Source organism: Halictus rubicundus, unplaced genomic scaffold (genome assembly GCF_050948215.1).
Source record: "Halictus rubicundus isolate RS-2024b unplaced genomic scaffold, iyHalRubi1_principal scaffold0028, whole genome shotgun sequence".
Lineage (NCBI taxonomy): Eukaryota > Metazoa > Arthropoda > Insecta > Hymenoptera > Halictidae > Halictus > Halictus rubicundus.
Window position 1 is genome coordinate 900,526 of NW_027488569.1, and position 18,307 is coordinate 918,832.

At 45.1% G+C, this 18,307-nt stretch overlaps 1 protein-coding gene and 1 long non-coding RNA gene across 5 annotated transcripts in view; one reads left to right on the top strand and one right to left on the bottom strand.

Moving 5' to 3' along the window:
- LOC143363220 (KICSTOR complex protein SZT2) overlaps positions 1-18,307 on the top strand; it is a 281,412-nt gene that overhangs the window by 82,832 nt on the left and 180,273 nt on the right. For all 4 annotated transcript variants that reach the window (XM_076803815.1, XM_076803817.1, XM_076803816.1 and 1 more), the window contains exon 9: positions 8,174-8,914. In XM_076803815.1, the coding sequence (XP_076659930.1) occupies positions 8,174-8,914 (741 nt within the window). The remainder of the gene's footprint in view (positions 1-8,173; positions 8,915-18,307) is intronic.
- The window catches only part of LOC143363230 (uncharacterized), a 159,726-nt gene that overhangs the window by 37,240 nt on the left and 104,179 nt on the right, over positions 1-18,307 (bottom strand). The window lies entirely within an intron of this gene.

Consider the following 18,307-nt stretch of genomic DNA (forward strand, 5'->3'; position numbering starts at 1 on the left):
AATGCGACTTGCACGCACGATGTGTTGAACTTACACCTCGCGACAATGTAATGGACCCTCCCCCACCGCATTCTTCGTATTTCTGAAAGCAATGAGTATTTATTACAATTTCGCATATAGATATACAGTCGGAAAAAAAATAAGTGGACAGTTAGTGGAAATGGGTAAAAATGAAGTTTAGTGGAATTAACATTACTGTTATAAACTTAAGTTTTATTTATTATATATCCTTATAGTGTATAGATTATTTAACGAATAATTGAAGTTCATATTTACATCTTTGTGTAAACACGCCGTACTATAACGAGAATGTCAGTTATTTATCAGGGGACATGTTAGGGTTTGGGATATAGGCTAATTGATTCACGTTATATTATAAGGATAAATAACACATAATACTTTATTATAAACTGCTATTAATACAATAACCCATCAGGGTTCGCACGTGGCAACGTCATCGACTGTTCTCGATTAACTCTCTGTGAGACTTCGTTTGTCTCTCGCGCTCGGTGGCCGTCTCCCCACCCTGCCGCGGTCCGGCGGTCCGCAGTGCCGTATGCACATGGACTCATACGGGAGACATTGTATCCCTCAACAGGACAAAAATAAGTGGACACTTGGTTATAATGTTATTGTGAGCTAAGAAATGTATACAAACATTAGGCACAGGCCACGCTTATCAAACTTATTAGTACCAATTCAAGCTTCGTACAAGTAAGAACATTTATACTGTAACGTTGGCCCTTTTCGCCGCGTAGGAAGACGGGAACAGGGCCAGCTCCGCGAGTTTACCGGCACTGAGGCCGGCCGAGTATGGTCGTGCGTACGCCGCACAGTGGTGCCAAATGGCTAAAAAGCGGCAAAAAATCTGTAAAAACGAAACTATCCAACGAATTTGTTTGAAAATTTGTAGAGACATTGCCACAGGTACAACGCTTATTTGGCAAAAAATTTTTTTTAAAAAGTTGTTAAACATTAAGTAATATGGGCTAATCGGAAATCTCTGTTTTCTGCCCATTTTTTATTTATGGAAGCATATAACAAATCCTTTAATAGATTTTGGTCTGGCACTGATCGTTTTGGCAAGGTATAATATTAAACTATCTTTGTGTAAAAACTCTTGAGACCCTTCCTGACCCTTTCGCCGCAATTTAAGTTTAAATATCAACTTTCAGAATTTCCAAGAATGAATCGTGCGGAAGTTACAGCGTATTTGATATTTTAGGTGAATTTTTTAGGAATATTTCCAAATAATAAAGGAAAATGTGAAATGCATATAATTTATTAATTCTTTATGTATAAAAAAATATTTATTAACAATTTTTTTGTTATATAAATTATTTTTATAACTGTAGCGGCCAGCCTGGGACATCTGGTTATGGCATGGGTACTGCTTTACGCTCTCGGAACGTGACTTTGGGGATTTTTAAAAATTAGGTACGGAGTGACCTTGTCACCGTTTTAGCTAATGTCCCATTCGTGTCCGTTCCCAGGGCGTAGCACTTGTACATAGTTTTCTAGGCCCATGCCATAAATCTGACAGAGGTCCCATCCTGCCCTTCTCTAGTTTCGCACTTGACGATTGCCAGACGCCCTGGGTTTTTCCCAGGCTCTGGCAACTCTTCACCCTGGTGAGTGATTGATGGCCCTTGGTTCATCAGGATGGCCTTGGGGCCATCAGGATGTTCCTCGGTCCCATCTCCCACTTTCCAATCGTCCACCCCCCAATTGGTCCTCGTCTTGGCCAATCCGGGATATTTCTTATCACCCAGGGAAGGCAGGAAAATCCCGAAGTAGTGGGAGGATCTACCCTTACGCGGGCTCTTGGCTCGATCCTCCCAATCAATTCGACTCCAAGCACGCTAGGGAAAACGACGTTCTCTAGCTGCTCTCTTGTACGCTATACATTTGTATTCGGTTACGCCTCAAATCACTATTGTAAATACAGTCCACTGCTTTAGTTTGTTATATTTGGTCTTCCTTTATTACACGAGGAAAACTCCTATCATTAGTCGACACATCGCGTGTAAATCAACATCATAGGCTCGAACATCCTTCGGGATAATCACGAGAAATTAAACAATAACGCTCATTAAACCATTGTCAGAAAAATGCCTGTTGCATTTTTGCGACAGTGGTCCAGTGAACGAAATCTTTGTTTATTTAAAAAAAAAATTGTTATTAAATATTTTTTTATACATATGACTGTCACATTTTTTTTTATTATCTAGTATAATATCCCTTAAAAATTTCACTTATGAACGAAAGACTTGTTTATTTAACATAAAGAAATTATTAAATTTTTTTATTTAAACAATTAATTCTAACTAACTATTTCACATTTTTCTTCATTATAAATGATCTATCCCTAAAAAATTTCACCTGAAATATCAAATAATCGTGACATCCGCGCGATTCATTCTTGGAAATTCCGAGAGTTGATATTTAATCTTAAATTGCGGCAAAAGTATCTCGAAGTATCTCATAATTTTTTGCACAAAGCTAGATCAATATTACAACTTGCCAAAACGATTAGTTCCAGATCGAAGCTTTTCAAAGGATTTTTTGTATTCCTCCATACATAAAAAATGAGTGTAACGCAAAGAGGCTTCATGTTAGTCCATATTACTTAATGTTAAACACCTTTTTTTAAAAAATTTTTTGCCAGTTAATAGTTGGAGCCATTTGCAATAACCCATATGATTTGTAGACCCCTAAGTATTCAATTATAGGCGGAGTAATTACATAACTATCGCACTGAAAACTGATGAATTTCCAGTAGCGAAGAAATGGTTATTTACCATGCGTATATCTCCGTAAAAATTTTTTTTTTTGAAAATCGGACTTTGGCACATTATGCACGCACTATTAGGCTATTCAAAAATAATTTTTTTTTATAAAAATCGAAAATTTATAAAATGGATTTTTTGCCGCCTTGACACTACTGTGCGCCGTCCCCCCGGTACAAACGAATTCTCGAATAAAAAAAGAGAGCCTTCTGCTCGGGCGCCAGGCACCGGCAGGGTGCCACGCGAAACGCGAAGACTTTTCGCCCTCGGGCGAAGCGGACGGCGGAAGTTGTTCCTTCGAGATCCGCGAGACGGAAGGGAGACGAATGGGTCCAAGGTTTGGACGCGGCAATAACGGAGCAGCCCTCACGGCAGGGCGGATCTCGCAGGTCGAAATAACGAAGTACGGAATTGGCTCTAGTTGTTCATTACAAGTCAAGGTGTACAAAATACGCGGCCACGTGGCCGCACCCGAGAGTTCGCGCTCTTCATACAAAGTTAGCGAATAGGTGGAGGTTTCGCAGCGCGTAGTCGTCGTTACTATAAAAGATCGCCGCGCTCATGTGGTACTTCGGCACGAGGTGAACGTTCGTGCGCGGTGAAACTTCTCGGAACGCAGATGGACGGCGCCATTACAAATAGACTGTCGCTATAGTTCCCGAAACGATACTGACATTAACGCATTCGACGAACGATACGCGAGTTCGCGAGATCGACGTCGGACGCACGTGATACGATATTTTTTGCGCGGCGGAATTCGAAACGTGAAAAAGACGGGATCAATTGCAAATTACTACGACCGCGACTCCTCCGAGGAAGACTTCCGAATTCTATTCTGACGGGAAACTGCCGGAAAGCTCAAAACGCCGACTGCTTAGGCGCGAGCAAATTGCACGTGGCGTAGAACGCCTCGGCACGCGAAGTCTGGAGAACGAGACGGGACGTTGACGCGTACGACGAGCGATACGCGAGCTTGCGAGACCGCGAGGGTTCGAGGTCGACGTCGGACGCACGTGCCGTTCTCCCTCGAAAATCTCTGAACCGACTCGCGAAACTAATTAACCAAGAAAGAGAGAGGACCACTGCGTGGACTTACCGTTCCTGTCGTTCCCCAAGGAGATGTTCGCATGGGTCCGCGGGTCTTCGACGGTAGCTGCGCCGAAACGAGACACTCGAACTACGCCGCGATACAGTAATGATAAGTCGGTCGCGAGCCGAAAGTTAATAGACTACGGTACTCAACGAATCGTCAGAGACGGCAGCTATCACGACAGTGATCCTTTGGATGATGGTAACGCGCCGAGAAGGTCCTCGTTACCCCTACTCGAAGGCTTAGCCCCGATTTTTCCTAATGCGGCGCGCTACGAACGCGAAATACTTGTTAGCGTTAACATGTTTTAAGCCGAGTCAAGGGTCGATACCGATGGGACCGTTAGGATTGGAAGGACTTATGGTAGGGGCTGAGCGTACGTGACGCCTCGAATGGGTATGTTACGTGGAGTGTTCCGAGTGAGAGTTGCCGCAAAGGTAACCGGGCGTAGCGTTGCCCAGAGAATCTGGTACAATGTGTCTTTATATGCGGCGACGCCTTAGAGTACCGGATACTATGTTTACGGGGTGGGTTACAATGTTGCGTACCGGCCTCTGCCTGTGTGACCAATGACCTGAAGTCGTGGCGATACACGGCGCGTGGAGCGCGTTCTCGACTAAACTAAGTTATAATTATCGTAAAAATATATTACGTAATATTAAACATCTCTAAGTTCAGGGAAACATCGTCCAGACTTTAAAAATTGCGTAGTACAAAAAACGACAATTATACTATGCACGGTATATCCGAATATTTCGAAGGTACTTTCAATGGCGCCGATTGGTGCAGTGGCTATGGTCTCCGACTTCGGAACCGCTGAAGTCTTTTTGGACCAGGTTCGAATCCCGCCCCGGGCCAATTTTTTTTCGTTAATCAGATGTTTTTTCGATTTCTACACGTTACGTCATTGTAAAAACATTTTTTAACTATGTTTAAACTATTTTGTAATAATTTTTCGGAAAAATATTTTTGGAGTACTTTCGGCCTTTAGTCAATTACATGCTGTATGTGTACAGCGTACAGTGTGTACAGCGAATTTTGGAACAGTCTGATACCATTAAGGGTAAGGACTCGAACTTGACTCTTTACGGAATGATCGTTACGCTATGAACGAGCGAATGACCGCTAGAAGAAGCTTAATTTAATACAATTTTCGGCAAATAGGAAGTTTAGGTATATTTCCTACGGTAGGCCATGCCACAAACTTTTGTTTTGTTCTGTCGGCAAAAATGAATATAGTGAATTCTCAATACATGTCGCGGAGGCCTGGATGAGATCGCGGAATTATCCCCACTATCGCGAAACCTCTGTCGTCGAGGAGTGTAACATAATACGAATTGAGTATATCGGTGGGAGACCAGGAGACCACTACTAACAATAAACCAATAACTAGACTTCTTTATTTTTCATTGTTTTTTTTATGGGACTTGCACCAACATATTCGTGGCATTTATCTAATGAAACTGATACCAAATATCATATAATTCCGATGGTATTTACTTGTGTAATGAAAGATTAGAGTTTCGGGCGCAAAGAAGGACAACGTATGTATGTACATATATACGTCTTTAAATCATAACTTCAACTTTTTTATTATTAATTATTTTTTATGACATTTTGATGATTTTTTTACTTTCACCAACATATTCGTGGCACTGTTCTAATGAAAAAACTTTAGACGCCCACGAGTAGGCGAGAGCTGAGGCTCTCAAGACGTCCACGTCCAGCTGCTTCCGCGTCCATGAATGGTGCGCGAATCGGATGTTTCTGACCCAGAAGGACCTATCCATCCGCATAGTGGCCTCCACCTCCGTGGTGGCCCGACAGAGTTACCCACTGTTCGGCCACCCGCCAGGCGGATACGCAGCGCACGGCTGCGGGGGTGGCACATGTCAGGTTGACAATAGACCACTCATTCCACCGCACGTACGTGGCCGCAGAGCCCCGGTTCTTCAGCCGGAGCTCCAGTCCTGCCGCGGGAGTCGGTCCTGGGGTTCCTCCACATGGTAGACTTTGCATTAAAGTCCCCCAGGACCAACACTGGACGGGTCAGGTGCGGAGCGATAACTTGGAGTACTTTCGACCTCTAATCATTTACGGGCTGTATTACTGCTCTACGTAACATTTTTTTATATGGAATAAGTGCACTGACTTGACTATCATGTCTTTTATATTGGATAATTATTGTCCTTGGAATCGTAGCTATTATGATGAGATGTCTTCTTTTGCGTAACCTGTAAACAAGATAATTAGTTTGGCAACACAAAACGTACACCTGAAGTATCATATGCGACAATGATGCAAGATAAGTATTCTTAATGATATGTAGCGGTCTTGGCGCCGCCTTACGCCTCTGCCAATTTTCAGAAAGTTTTCCATACTCTCTCTATATCCCTTTTCCTTTGTTTATATTTCCGCTCCGCGCGGGTCTGGTGAGTCCTCGTTCACATCTGGCGACCAGACCCACGCGGGCCCAACCGTTGCTGTTTTATGTTTCCCAGGTCTCGCTTGGACCTGTTCAAAGTCTCCGGTCAGGTCCTGGCGAACCCTACCGCTTTCTCCGTTTTTCACGACATCCTTCCGCGATTGTCCTCTTCCGCACGTGCTTACTTTCCTCTCCTTACCTTGCTCTCATACTAGGTTTTTCCTAGTCTTCCATCTTGGCTTTTTCCTGGAGTCTTGTCCTAGCAGTTTTTCCGAGAGGACCACAGAGAGAGAGAGAGAGAGAGAGAGAGGGAGAGTCACGAGTCGTCGACAAGGCAACAAGTCTCCTGCACACGAACACGCGAAAATATACTTGTATTGAGGAAACTAACTACGGGGAGTCTATACATTCATTTTTAGCCAGTTTCTCCACAAATACTTCATGTGTAAGTATTTTGTGTTTTAAAAATAGTCAATCCCAGAATGAATAGGCCATGCAGAGGGAGACATGACACACTAATTCACGTACAATGATTAAAGATGAGTATTCCTAATAATACATTTTGTTTTGATTTAAGGGCTTGAGCTCACGCGTGCCTTTGAACTTTTCCGGCGGCTGCGGTCTCCGGTCTCTTTCTTTCCCGCGTGCTGTCCTTCTTTGCGTCCGAAATTTTCATCGTTCATTACTATTGAACACTATAGCAACAAAGGAATGCTTAGGTTGCGATGGTAGAGACTGAACGTAGAATTGTTAGTAAAAGATACTATACTATAAGAAACTGAGTTATATACAAAGGGTGAATGAAACGGTACAAAGTGATATGAGGAGATGGAGAAGATGATGTGACGCACAAATCGTAAAGCGCACGATTTGTGGAGAAGCGAGGTAAGTCGTGAAGCGCACGAAAATACCGAGAACGTGATCTAGCGATCGAGAGATGTCACAGTAGGACCCGCAAACGATTAACGCTGGCCTCTTTATACTGCGCGGGGCCATCGGCTACGGAAGGAGTAGGGAGTGGGATTTTTTATATTACAAAGGACGAGGCAGCGCCGAACGTTCGTTGTCGTGCGAGGGCATTGTCCTGACGGCCAGCGCTGCGCAGGAGACAAAGGACGAGAGGTAACGGATTTGATATTTCAAATTTGGGGACTATGGCCCACGCGACAAGTTTGACGTTAGACGTAAACAGACGGTTTACATCGGTGGTCGTTCAACCCGATCCCGGCGGCGAGCTCGAATAGCTGAGCTATTGACAACACCAGGACACGGTCGCAACGCGGCAGTTCTTATACGTATTGCCGGCACGAAGTTTATGGCATCGGTATAAGAACTGTGGCGGCCCAAAATAGATTGCATTACCGATAATTTCGGTAATGCCCGCAAAGATCTTAAACAATTACACATGTAAATATCATCGGAATAATATCATATTTGGTATCATTTTCATTAGAAAAATGCCACGAATATGTTGGTGGAAGTCCCATAAAAAAATAATGAAAATTCAATTTGTTTTGTTATTGGATTAGTAGTGGTCTCCGGGGCTCACACCGATACACCCGACACGCATTATATTACACTCCTCAGCCATCGAGGTCTCTCGAGCTTCTTGGCCCCTCACGGGGTATTGGGGATAATTCCGCGGCATTTATCGGCCATGCCTTGGGGACATATAGAGAGAATTCACTCTACTGAATCATATGGGGGGAGGGGGGAAGAATGTTAAAGAGAGTAAGAAATGTAAATATGTAGTATAAATAAACACAACATTACCTGCAATTCGAACGCGATTATATGTATTATACATATATTAATATAAAAATTGTATAATATAATTGTTTAATATCATTTTGATGTATTTGTTTGTAGTGATGCAGCATGTCCACAGTTTGGACAAATATGGCAGCCCGTGGTATCGTTGAATCCAATACAATGGGCACGTTGGATGCATACACAAAGAGTGACATTAATCTTATCCCACGACAGACCATTGCCAAAACACTTGCACCAGGCAAATCAGAGTGGCCGTTTCCAGTGTGTTCAAAGTCGTCAGGCAGCGGCAGTTCTCTATGCAATGTTGAAAAATTGGGCAACGTTTGTGCTCGTTGAGAATCATACATACGTGCAATTTATTTATAAGGAAACAGAGAAACCTCCAGTTTCGTTTTCATTAATTCGTATCAGTTGTAAAGGGCTCTGTGTTATTTTAAGCATTGCATTCGCTGCTGGTACAGAAGGAGTGGTTCGACACAATGTTGTTATTGATCTCCTAGACCGGTTGTCCAAACTAACTTTACCGAATAGGCCAACAGGACAAAGAGAAACACCATCCTGCACTATTATACACAAATCTTTAGAAAGGATTTTAATTAGATACGAGCGAATGCCAACTGATTTAAATTCGATTGTGTTCCCCGATGGAACTCAAACAAACTCAACAAAATCTACAATAATCTTCGGAGGAATGTTGACGACTAGTTTATCTAGATATTTGTACCACAATCGATGGCTTTGGCATATAAAGCGTCCACTTGTACAAACTATACCGGGAATTACCTTGCCAAGATTGAATATAACTGCTATAGCAAGAATTCTGTCCACAATCACAAGGTAAATATTACACATTTATACACTCTTCTGTTTTCATATTTATACAGGGTGTACGACTAGAGGTGGGACAAAATTTAAGGGGTGGTTCTCCAAGACAGTATAAGATGAAAATGAAGAATAAAGATCGGCTTCATTTTTTAGTTATTATCTAATAAAAAATCCGCCTAAAATGCGGCAACCCGACCAACAGAGCTGTACGTTGCTTACGTTAGATTTGGCAATTTACTGGCACGATTCGAGGCTATCTCGATGGCTACGCCTCCTTGACCAGGCCGCGCGTCTCGCTCCCCGTGACGCGCATTAAGGCGACGCCCATATCAATAGGTTTTCACATTACCCATGAAGTACTATTGACAATGCGTTTTTTTTTTGTCGGTGGTATCCCCTGTAAGCCTATTCCACTGCATCGCATGATAATTTCGAGAAAATAAATTTGGGAAATAGTTTTAAATATATTGTCAAAATTTTACTGACATTTAGGAAAACTAGATTTTCGCGCACGTTCAGACCTGCTTTATGAGGAAGAGGACTTGAAATTATGAAGAATGAAAATTATCATGCGATGCAGTGGAATAAGCCTATAGGAGATACCACTGACAAAAAACGTATTGACAATAGTACCTTACGAGTGACAAGGAAATTGATAAGAGAGTCGTCCTAATGCGCCACGTGCTGTTGATATTATAAGAGTCTGAGGTGACTCGAGAACTTAGACCGTCACGGGGAGCGAGACGCGCAGCCGGGTCAAGGGGGCGTAGCCTTCGAAAAAGCTTCGGATCGTGCCAGTTAATTGCCAAACCTTTTTTTTCGTGAGGAAATGCTTTTCACATACCCCAGCTCCCTGGGGAAGCCGGGGTTATGTGGGACTATCTCCAGGGGGGGGGGTACCCCTGGGGACTACCCACTAAAACCTCACGCCCACCTAAGCTCAAGGGGAGGTGCCTGGATCACGTGAGTATTCAACAGGACACCTCCCAGCTAACATCCTACCCCAGCGAGGGGAGCGAGCCCCCTCCCATTACCTACGCTATAAGACCCTGGGCGGAGGGACCCGCCCGGTGTCCCCATCCCTGGAGCCTTCGGTTTGGGTTTCCCGAACCCCAGCTCGGTCCACCCACAGCTCCCGGAGTCTTCGTGCCCCGCTCGGAGCCGGCACCCTGAAGGAACCAGCTCCGGCCGAGTCAAGAAGACGCCGCCACCGGAAGGAAGGGTCGTCGGAGGCGCGATCCGGCACGCCCGGACCCTTCCTACCCAAAACCCCCCACGGACCCCCTCCCCTAGGGGAGGGACGGACCGACCAGTTAATTGCCAAGCCTGACTTACTTCATAACGGCGCGCGACAGTCACGTATCAAAGGGGGTCCTCGCTCGTATCCAATGGTTAGGCTTCACACACTTTAGCTAATAGTTCGGCTCGAACCAAAACTGCTTGTGGAATGACCCAATCGGACGGTTTAAAGCCGCATTCCATACATTTTATTTTAATAACATTTTATTGTTTTCCTGTGTAACTGAAATAATTATTGATATCGTATATTAGGCTGAAGAGAAAGTTCTGTCGTATCTTAAATAAGCAGGTAATTGTGCTTGTAAATCAAAAACACTTGTTGCTATTGAGTCATTGGGAAACAAGAATGGACAGGTTACCTGAAAGATGAAAACAAGTTGTTACAAATAATGGAAATTATATCATTCAATAATATTACACATATTTTTATAAATCGATTCAAATGTTTTCATTAAAATACGTCAGAACTTTCCCTCCAACCTAATATATTTTTATAACAGTTCTAAGTACACAATGTTTACCATTTTTGAGGCTCCGTGAATCAAAAACCGGAATTTCAAAGAGGAAAAATCGTAGAATACGACCATATTTAAAAAAATTTTTTATACTTGAACTGGTTGTAAAATTTGCAGAGCAAAGATATTTCTAATATATTTTCATTAAGAAATTACATTTGCGTATAAAATGATAAATTATTTAAGAATTTTATAACTATAATTTACGTATAATACCGTTACGAGCCAGGGCTGCGAGCAACAACTCAAGAGGCCGACCAAGCGTTATTACCCCAGGAATATGGTTTCAATTTGTTAGTTAGGTACGCGGACGAACCTAATGGGAAATTGGGGAGCCGCTAGGATTATAAAGGGTGTCCCAAAATGACCTGACATTTTAATTTATTAATAAAACGCATTTTTTTAAGTATGAATGTTTTTATTTTAATATAACGTACAAATATAGAGTTTATGTGTGAAACACAATATCTGATAAATGGTCGCCTCGTCCCTGTTTGCAAACGTTTACTCTTTCGACGAAATTTTCGATAACAGTTTGGCATAATTGCGGACTAATTTCAGTAATGCTGCGTCCAATTGCTTCCTTGAGCTCCGGAATGGTCTGTGGATCGTTGGCATACACTTTTCCTTTCAGAAAATCCCAAAGAAAAAAGTCCAATGGCGTCAAATCGCACGATCTTGGTGGCCAATTCACATTGCCGCGGCCCGAGATAACACGACCAGGATAACGATAACGTATAAGACAGCGGCGAATAGACGGAGATGATAATAGAACGCACAAATCGTGAAGCGCACGATTTGGGAGAGAAGAGAGTCGTGAAGCGCACGAGAAACCGATAAATAAGCGACTATGATCGAGCGATCGAATATGCCAAAAGACCTCGTTTCGCGGTTATCGCGGGTTATTTATACTATGCGTGGCCACCGGCGTCGGAAGGAATAAGGAGTGGGGTTTTTGAAAATGACAAAGGATTTGGCAGTGTCGAACGTTAGCTAGCGCACGAGGGCAATGCCCTAACGGCCGCTGCTGCACAGGAAACAAGGACGGTGGGTGACGGGTTTGATATTTTGGAATATGGGAACGGTGGCTCACGCGACAAGTAAACGTTTAGAAGTAAACACAAAGTTTACGTCTGAGTGCGTTCACCCGGTCTCGGCGCCGTGCTCGATCAGCTGGCTATTGTCAACGCCGAGACACGGTCGCACCGAGGCCGCTCGCCTGCGGATTAGGTCGCAAAAACTATGGCACAAGAAATGATGTTTGCGTTACCGAGATTCTCGGTAACGCCTGCAGTGATTTCGAACATTCCGCCCGCCTTCGACAATCGTCGAATGAAATGAACGCGCGCGGGCGAGCGGGATGCTAATGAACGTTGGTGAATGAATGAATGACGCGATGAGCTTACATACTACGGTGCGGTGGGGTACACGTTGTCGAAAGGATATTGTTCGCGAGGAGCCCGTCGTTTACGCGTCTGCCGCGCAATGCAGGGGGATGAGCTTTGTCACCGGTCGCTGGCGCCTCCCGCCATCGGATGCACCGGAGTCGTAGGGAGATGCGGCGCTCGTCGGAGGTGTGCTGCTCCCTGGCCCCTCTGGGTTGGTGAGCCAGCTAGGTCCGAGCCACCAGAGCGGATGGCTGGGCAGCTGGGATGCTGACGTGCCGTGTACGGCGCAATCCGCCGGGATGTCCGGTGTCCCGGCGTGGTGGAGGTGACCGGCGGGCTGCACGGTCTGGACCTCGGACGCTGGAGTGGCCAGTTCGTTGATGGTGCAGGTGTGGCTGGTTGCCGTGGGTGTCGAGGGCCCAGGACTTGTCATCGGGCCTGACAGGATCCACCCGAAGATGGTCTCCTGCGCGACCGGACCTCGATGCCCTCCGCTGCTGATGCCCGCCAGCAGGACCTGCGGGTACACGTCCGCTCCCAGGAGTAGGTCGATGGGGGTGGATGACGTGAAGGACGGATCTGCGAGAGTGAGGCCCGCGATATGCGGCCAAGTTGGAGCGAAGGTCCGGCAGCGCGGCCGGTATGACGTCAACCGAGGGAGGATCAGCGCTTCCACTGCACAGGAGAGGTCCGCTTGGTGTCTTGAGGCGACGTCCATATAGGCTCTCCCTCTTGCGGTCGTCGTGGCCTTGGCACCGGCACCCACCACCACCTGTGAGCATGGCTTCCGGTGGAGTCGTAGCTGCTGTACCAGCGACTCGCTGACCAGCGACACCTCGGAGCAGGGGTCGATCAGCGCCCTGGCGACGACGGTCTGGCCTGCTGACCGAACGGACACGAGGGCAGTGGCGAGGAGCACCGACAGCGGTTCCTCAGAGTGTTCCGAGCCGTTGACGACGTGCATGGAGTGGACTGGCGGAGGGCGGCTGCCCCTCGCGAGCGCGTCGTGGAGCATGGTATGGTGCCTCTCCGTGCACCGCTGGCAGGTCTTGCTGGATCGGCAGGCTGCGACGGCGTGTTGTCCCAAGCAGTTGTGGCACAGATGATTGGAGGTCACGACCCGGAGGCGGTCCAGCGGCGTCCGACTTCGGAAAGCGTCACAAAAACACAAGAGGTGCGTACCTCGGCAGAGTCCGCACCGTGACTTTGTGGAGGGCTGGTCGGCGGCGACGTGGACGGCTTCGACTCCCTTCGCTGGGGGTTGCCGAATGGGCACGAGGTGTCCATGCCGACTCTCGTAGGCCTCCAGGGTGCGGATCGTCGTCTCCAGGAAATCCAGCAGCTCGGAGAGCGTGGGTGGTTCCGTGCTGCACCCCAAGGATGTCTCCCAGTGCTTCAGGGTCTCTGCGTCCAGGCGCCGCACGACGTGTTGGACCATCCAGTGGGCCTTGTCGTCGACGGGAACGTCAAGGCCGTTCAGCACTGAGGCCACGTTGCAGCTGGTGTCGAGGAGCCGCTTCAATTCCCTGGCGGTGTGCGTGGTGCAGGCGGGCGTCTCGTAAAGGATGTCGAACTGGGCATCGACAAGGAGCCGGCGGTTCTCGTACCTGTGCGCCAGCAGCTCCCATGCCCGATGAAAATTATCAGCCGACATCGGGATGCGGCGGATCAGCAATGCGGCTTCTCCGGTGAGGCTGGCGGACAGGTAGTGGAATTTCTCGGCGTCACTCCACGACGGGTCGTCAAGGACCAACGACGAGAAGAGGTCCTTGTACCGCGTCCACTCGCTGTACTGACCCGAGAAGGCCGGTAAGTCGATGCGCGGGAGCGTGGACCGTGCCCTGGGTCCGGACGCTGCAGGAGGCGGGATGCTCGGCGATGCAGGGGTTGACGTGGGCGCGAGGCGCGCCAGTGCGTCGAGTAGCTGCCCCTTCTGCAGCGAGTAGGCCTGTTCGCCTTCCGTGAAAATATCCAGGGTGAAGTAATCGCTCTGGTGGTCCTCGGGGGTGGCCGTGGATCTGATTCGGTCGTCTTGCTCCTCGAACTGCTGCCATCTTTTCTCCAGGGTGGCCAGAGTGCTCTGGAGGAGTCCGATGGTGAGGTTCGCCTTTCCCTGCTTCTGCAGGTTGTCGCCGGTGCGAGCCATGCGCCCGAACAACACGTGTTGACTCGCGACGAGTGCGTCCATGACGTGATTGTGATAAGGTGAGAGAATGAGTGTGGGAATTTATAGGAGATGGTACGTAAAGGTATCCGGCTCGAAGGACCAATGTTTGGAACTATAGCGAAAGGAAAGAGGTATAGGTTGCGATAGAGACAGGTAGAGAATGAAAGTGGACTGTATGAAATAATAAACAATATATTAACAGAAAGTGGAGAGTGTACAAGAAAGCGGTGAAACGAGAAAGGTATAAGACAGCGGCGAATAGACGGAGATGATAATAGAACGCACAAATCGTGAAGCGCACGATTTGGGAGAGAAGAGAGTCGTGAAGCGCACGAGAAACCGATAAATAAGCGACTATGATCGAGCGATCGAATATGCCAAAAGACCTCGTTTCGCGGTTATCGCGGGTTATTTATACTATGCGTGGCCACCGGCGTCGGAAGGAATAAGGAGTGGGGTTTTTGAAAATGACAAAGGATTTGGCAGTGTCGAACGTTAGCTAGCGCACGAGGGCAATGCCCTAACGGCCGCTGCTGCACAGGAAACAAGGACGGTGGGTGACGGGTTTGATATTTTGGAATATGGGAACGGTGGCTCACGCGACAAGTAAACGTTTAGAAGTAAACACAAAGTTTACGTCTGAGTGCGTTCACCCGGTCTCGGCGCCGTGCTCGATCAGCTGGCTATTGTCAACGCCGAGACACGGTCGCACCGAGGCCGCTCGCCTGCGGATTAGGTCGCAAAAACTATGGCACAAGAAATGATGTTTGCGTTACCGAGATTCTCGGTAACGCCTGCAGTGATTTCGAACAAACACCAGTGACGGTAACCGCATTTCCAGCAGCATCCTCAAAAAAGTACGGCCCAATCACTTCTCCTACTCAAAATCCGCACCAAACAATGACTCATGGTGGATGCATGGGAAGCTGTTGAATCAGTGGATTTTCGGTCCCCAAAATTCGACAGTAGCCACTAAGTTGAAGATACGCGTCATCGTTAAAAATAATTTTCTTCGAAAAATCACCATCGTGTTGTTGATGCTCCAATATCCAATTGGCGAATGTACGGCGCTGTGCATGGTCTGCTGGCTGCAGTTCTTGTGTTAATTGGATTTTGTAGGTATGCCTAAATGCAGATCTTGCGTCAAAATTGGCTGTACAGAGCTTTTTGAAATGTTCAATTGTTGAGCACGATGGCGAACCGGGGTGGATGGACTTTCGTCAACACTCGCACTCGCTGCGGCTATGTTTTCATTGGACCGAACGGTACGAGACCGGCCACTGCTTTTCACGGTTAGAATTGAACCACTAACTGCAAAGTTTGTGATTAAATTCACCAGTGTTGCGAGATGGTGCGTTATGATGACCAAAAGCCGTACGGACTTTTCGAACCGTCTCTGCAAAGTTTTCAACATTTTTGTAGTGAATTTTCACAATTTCTATGCGTTGCTCGATCGTGTAATTCTCTATGACGTGTATGTTCGCCACAAAAAAAAAAAAAAATTGGCGCACAATTTAAAATGTCAGGCCATTTTGGGACACCCTTTAGACGTCGAGGACGAACCTAATGCGAAATCAGGGAGCTGTAATATGCGGATTAACCCAATGCGAATTTGAGGAGCCGCTAGGATAGTTAGTAGGCCTCGTAACTAATATAATCAATTACTAGATTAGAATATTGGACAATAATTAAGGGTTTATGACGAAGGGAATCTACGATTCGTGTGCAACACACTCCGCCGGCTGACCATTAACCGTTTGACTGCTAAGCAATTCTTGCAAGAACGCACGAAAACTGCGGGACATATTTTGACTTGATGTTGTCAAATAAAACACTCTCATTTAGACAAATATCAATCAATATCAGACTACGTTCACTCCCACGGAGCAACAAAGACACACTGAAACTCGCAGCGCAAAAGCGCTGCGTCGCGGTTTTCGAGACAAATGAATGCAGCGCTTTTGTGCCGCGTAGCAGTCAAACGGTTAATTGTTCGGACCATATGGAGGGGAGGGGTCCCATATAAAATCCTGGAGTGAACCGGACGCATCGATCGTCGAACGCCCCTTCCAGAATCCGAACTGGCCGTCGCTCAGATCAGAATCCAACAAAAAATTGGATCTTCCTGGATAACTTATCGATGAAGAAAAGCTGTTTCGATTGCTCAAAACAGTTATCGATTAGAAACGTTCATTTCGATCGCTCATAACAGTTATCAATGACAGAAGTTCATTTCAATCACTGATAATTCATAATAATTATCAATGAGAGAAATTTATGTCGATCACTCATAACAGTTATCGATGGTCGAATTTCTTTTCACTTGTTCATAATAATTAATTATTGATGAGAAAATTCATTTTGATTGCTTATTTAATTACTGAGTTGTCTGCTATTTTTCGAATGGAGCAAGCCTGTGAAATTCATTGAGATAGTATCGTACGACAAGACGAATCAACAGACTATGAGAAAAACACAAAATCTGTTTGTTAACTGTCTTTGTTCACGGACGATTGTGTTCCACTCGTGCATGGATGTACACACGTTTACATTTTCCTGTCTTCTATTGTTAGACGCATAGTAGACGCGTATTAGGAAACCCGGAAGTGTTTCGCGTCAAGTTTGTGCTTCTGTTTGATTCAGTGATTTCAATGCAATGGAACGCAAGAAGAATGTGTTAGTACGAGATTTTTCCACTTTAATCCCGAATTAAACAAAAGCGTATGTAAAATCTGTGGCGTCTCGTTTGAAGCGAAGTACTTCACAAAAAGGAGACACATGACATGAAAACATTAAGAAATATATAATGAAAAAGTAAAAAACACGGAGGAAACAGATAGTGTGAACAAATCCTGTAAAGAAATGAAGACTCTTTCGGTCAACTTTTCAAGTGAAGAAATCACAGACGCTTGCATAGAATTCGTGACACAGGAATATCAACCTTTTTCATTGTTAGATTCACATGCATGCATAGTCCTCACTGATCAAACATTTAAAGAGCTACTCATGTCCCCAATTAGATCAAGTAATATAATGTTATTAAACTATGTTATGGAAAAATATCTGAATATAAAAAATGAAATTTAGAAGTCAATTGTAGGACGTATAATTTCCTTAAAAATAGTTGTCGCGTACAATTAATAAAAAATAACAAAATTTGTATATACACATTGTCAATTAAATAGTTGACAAGGAGACATACAGCGGATTATTTGAAGGTCGAAATTGCAAGCGTCTTACAAGAATTTTATATTACAAAAAATCAAGTTTATACTATAACCACCGATGATGGACGAAACCTTTTGAAAGCTGTAGAGTCATTATCTGATATAAATCTAGCAGATGAAGAAAACGAAGAGACATTGCTCAGCATTGACGTGGATAACACAAATTATGAACGGTGTGTTGAAGACGTGACGCAAAATTTTTTGGTTTTTAAACCCCTAAGCGGTTTTGGTTTTTAAACCCCTAAGCGAAACAATATTAAAATTGTAAATAGAACACCTGTTTCATGGCGATTTTTACAAATATTGGCTAAACATAAAAATTCAATTACAATTCCGATCTTCAATGTTAGAAACCGCTAGGATGGTTTTGTTGAAATTAGAAGCTCGGGAATCGCAACTGTTGTCCAATGACGTAGTTAATTCTGCGATATTCTTTGATCCCATTCTGAGACCTCACTCATCGCCTCAAAAACGACATTTTTCACATGAAAACATGATTTTCTTAAAACAGGTAGGAATGCAATGTCGTAGTAAAAATATAGCAATCAAAGAAATAATCGAATAAGAAAATATAGTAGTCCGCAAATCAAAATAATCTTATACGACTGATTCGTTAATATTGGTATATTTCTGTGATGACTTTAACAACACTGCTGATAGCATTTAGTATTGTATATTCTAATAATATAATTTTTTCTGTGATTATATACTTCACTAAGAATTTTGCAACACAAATTTTCTGTAAGGCGGTAACAGAAACACAGATGCAATTCAAGACTTGAGGGAGCAAGAGGAATCCATTCCATTTA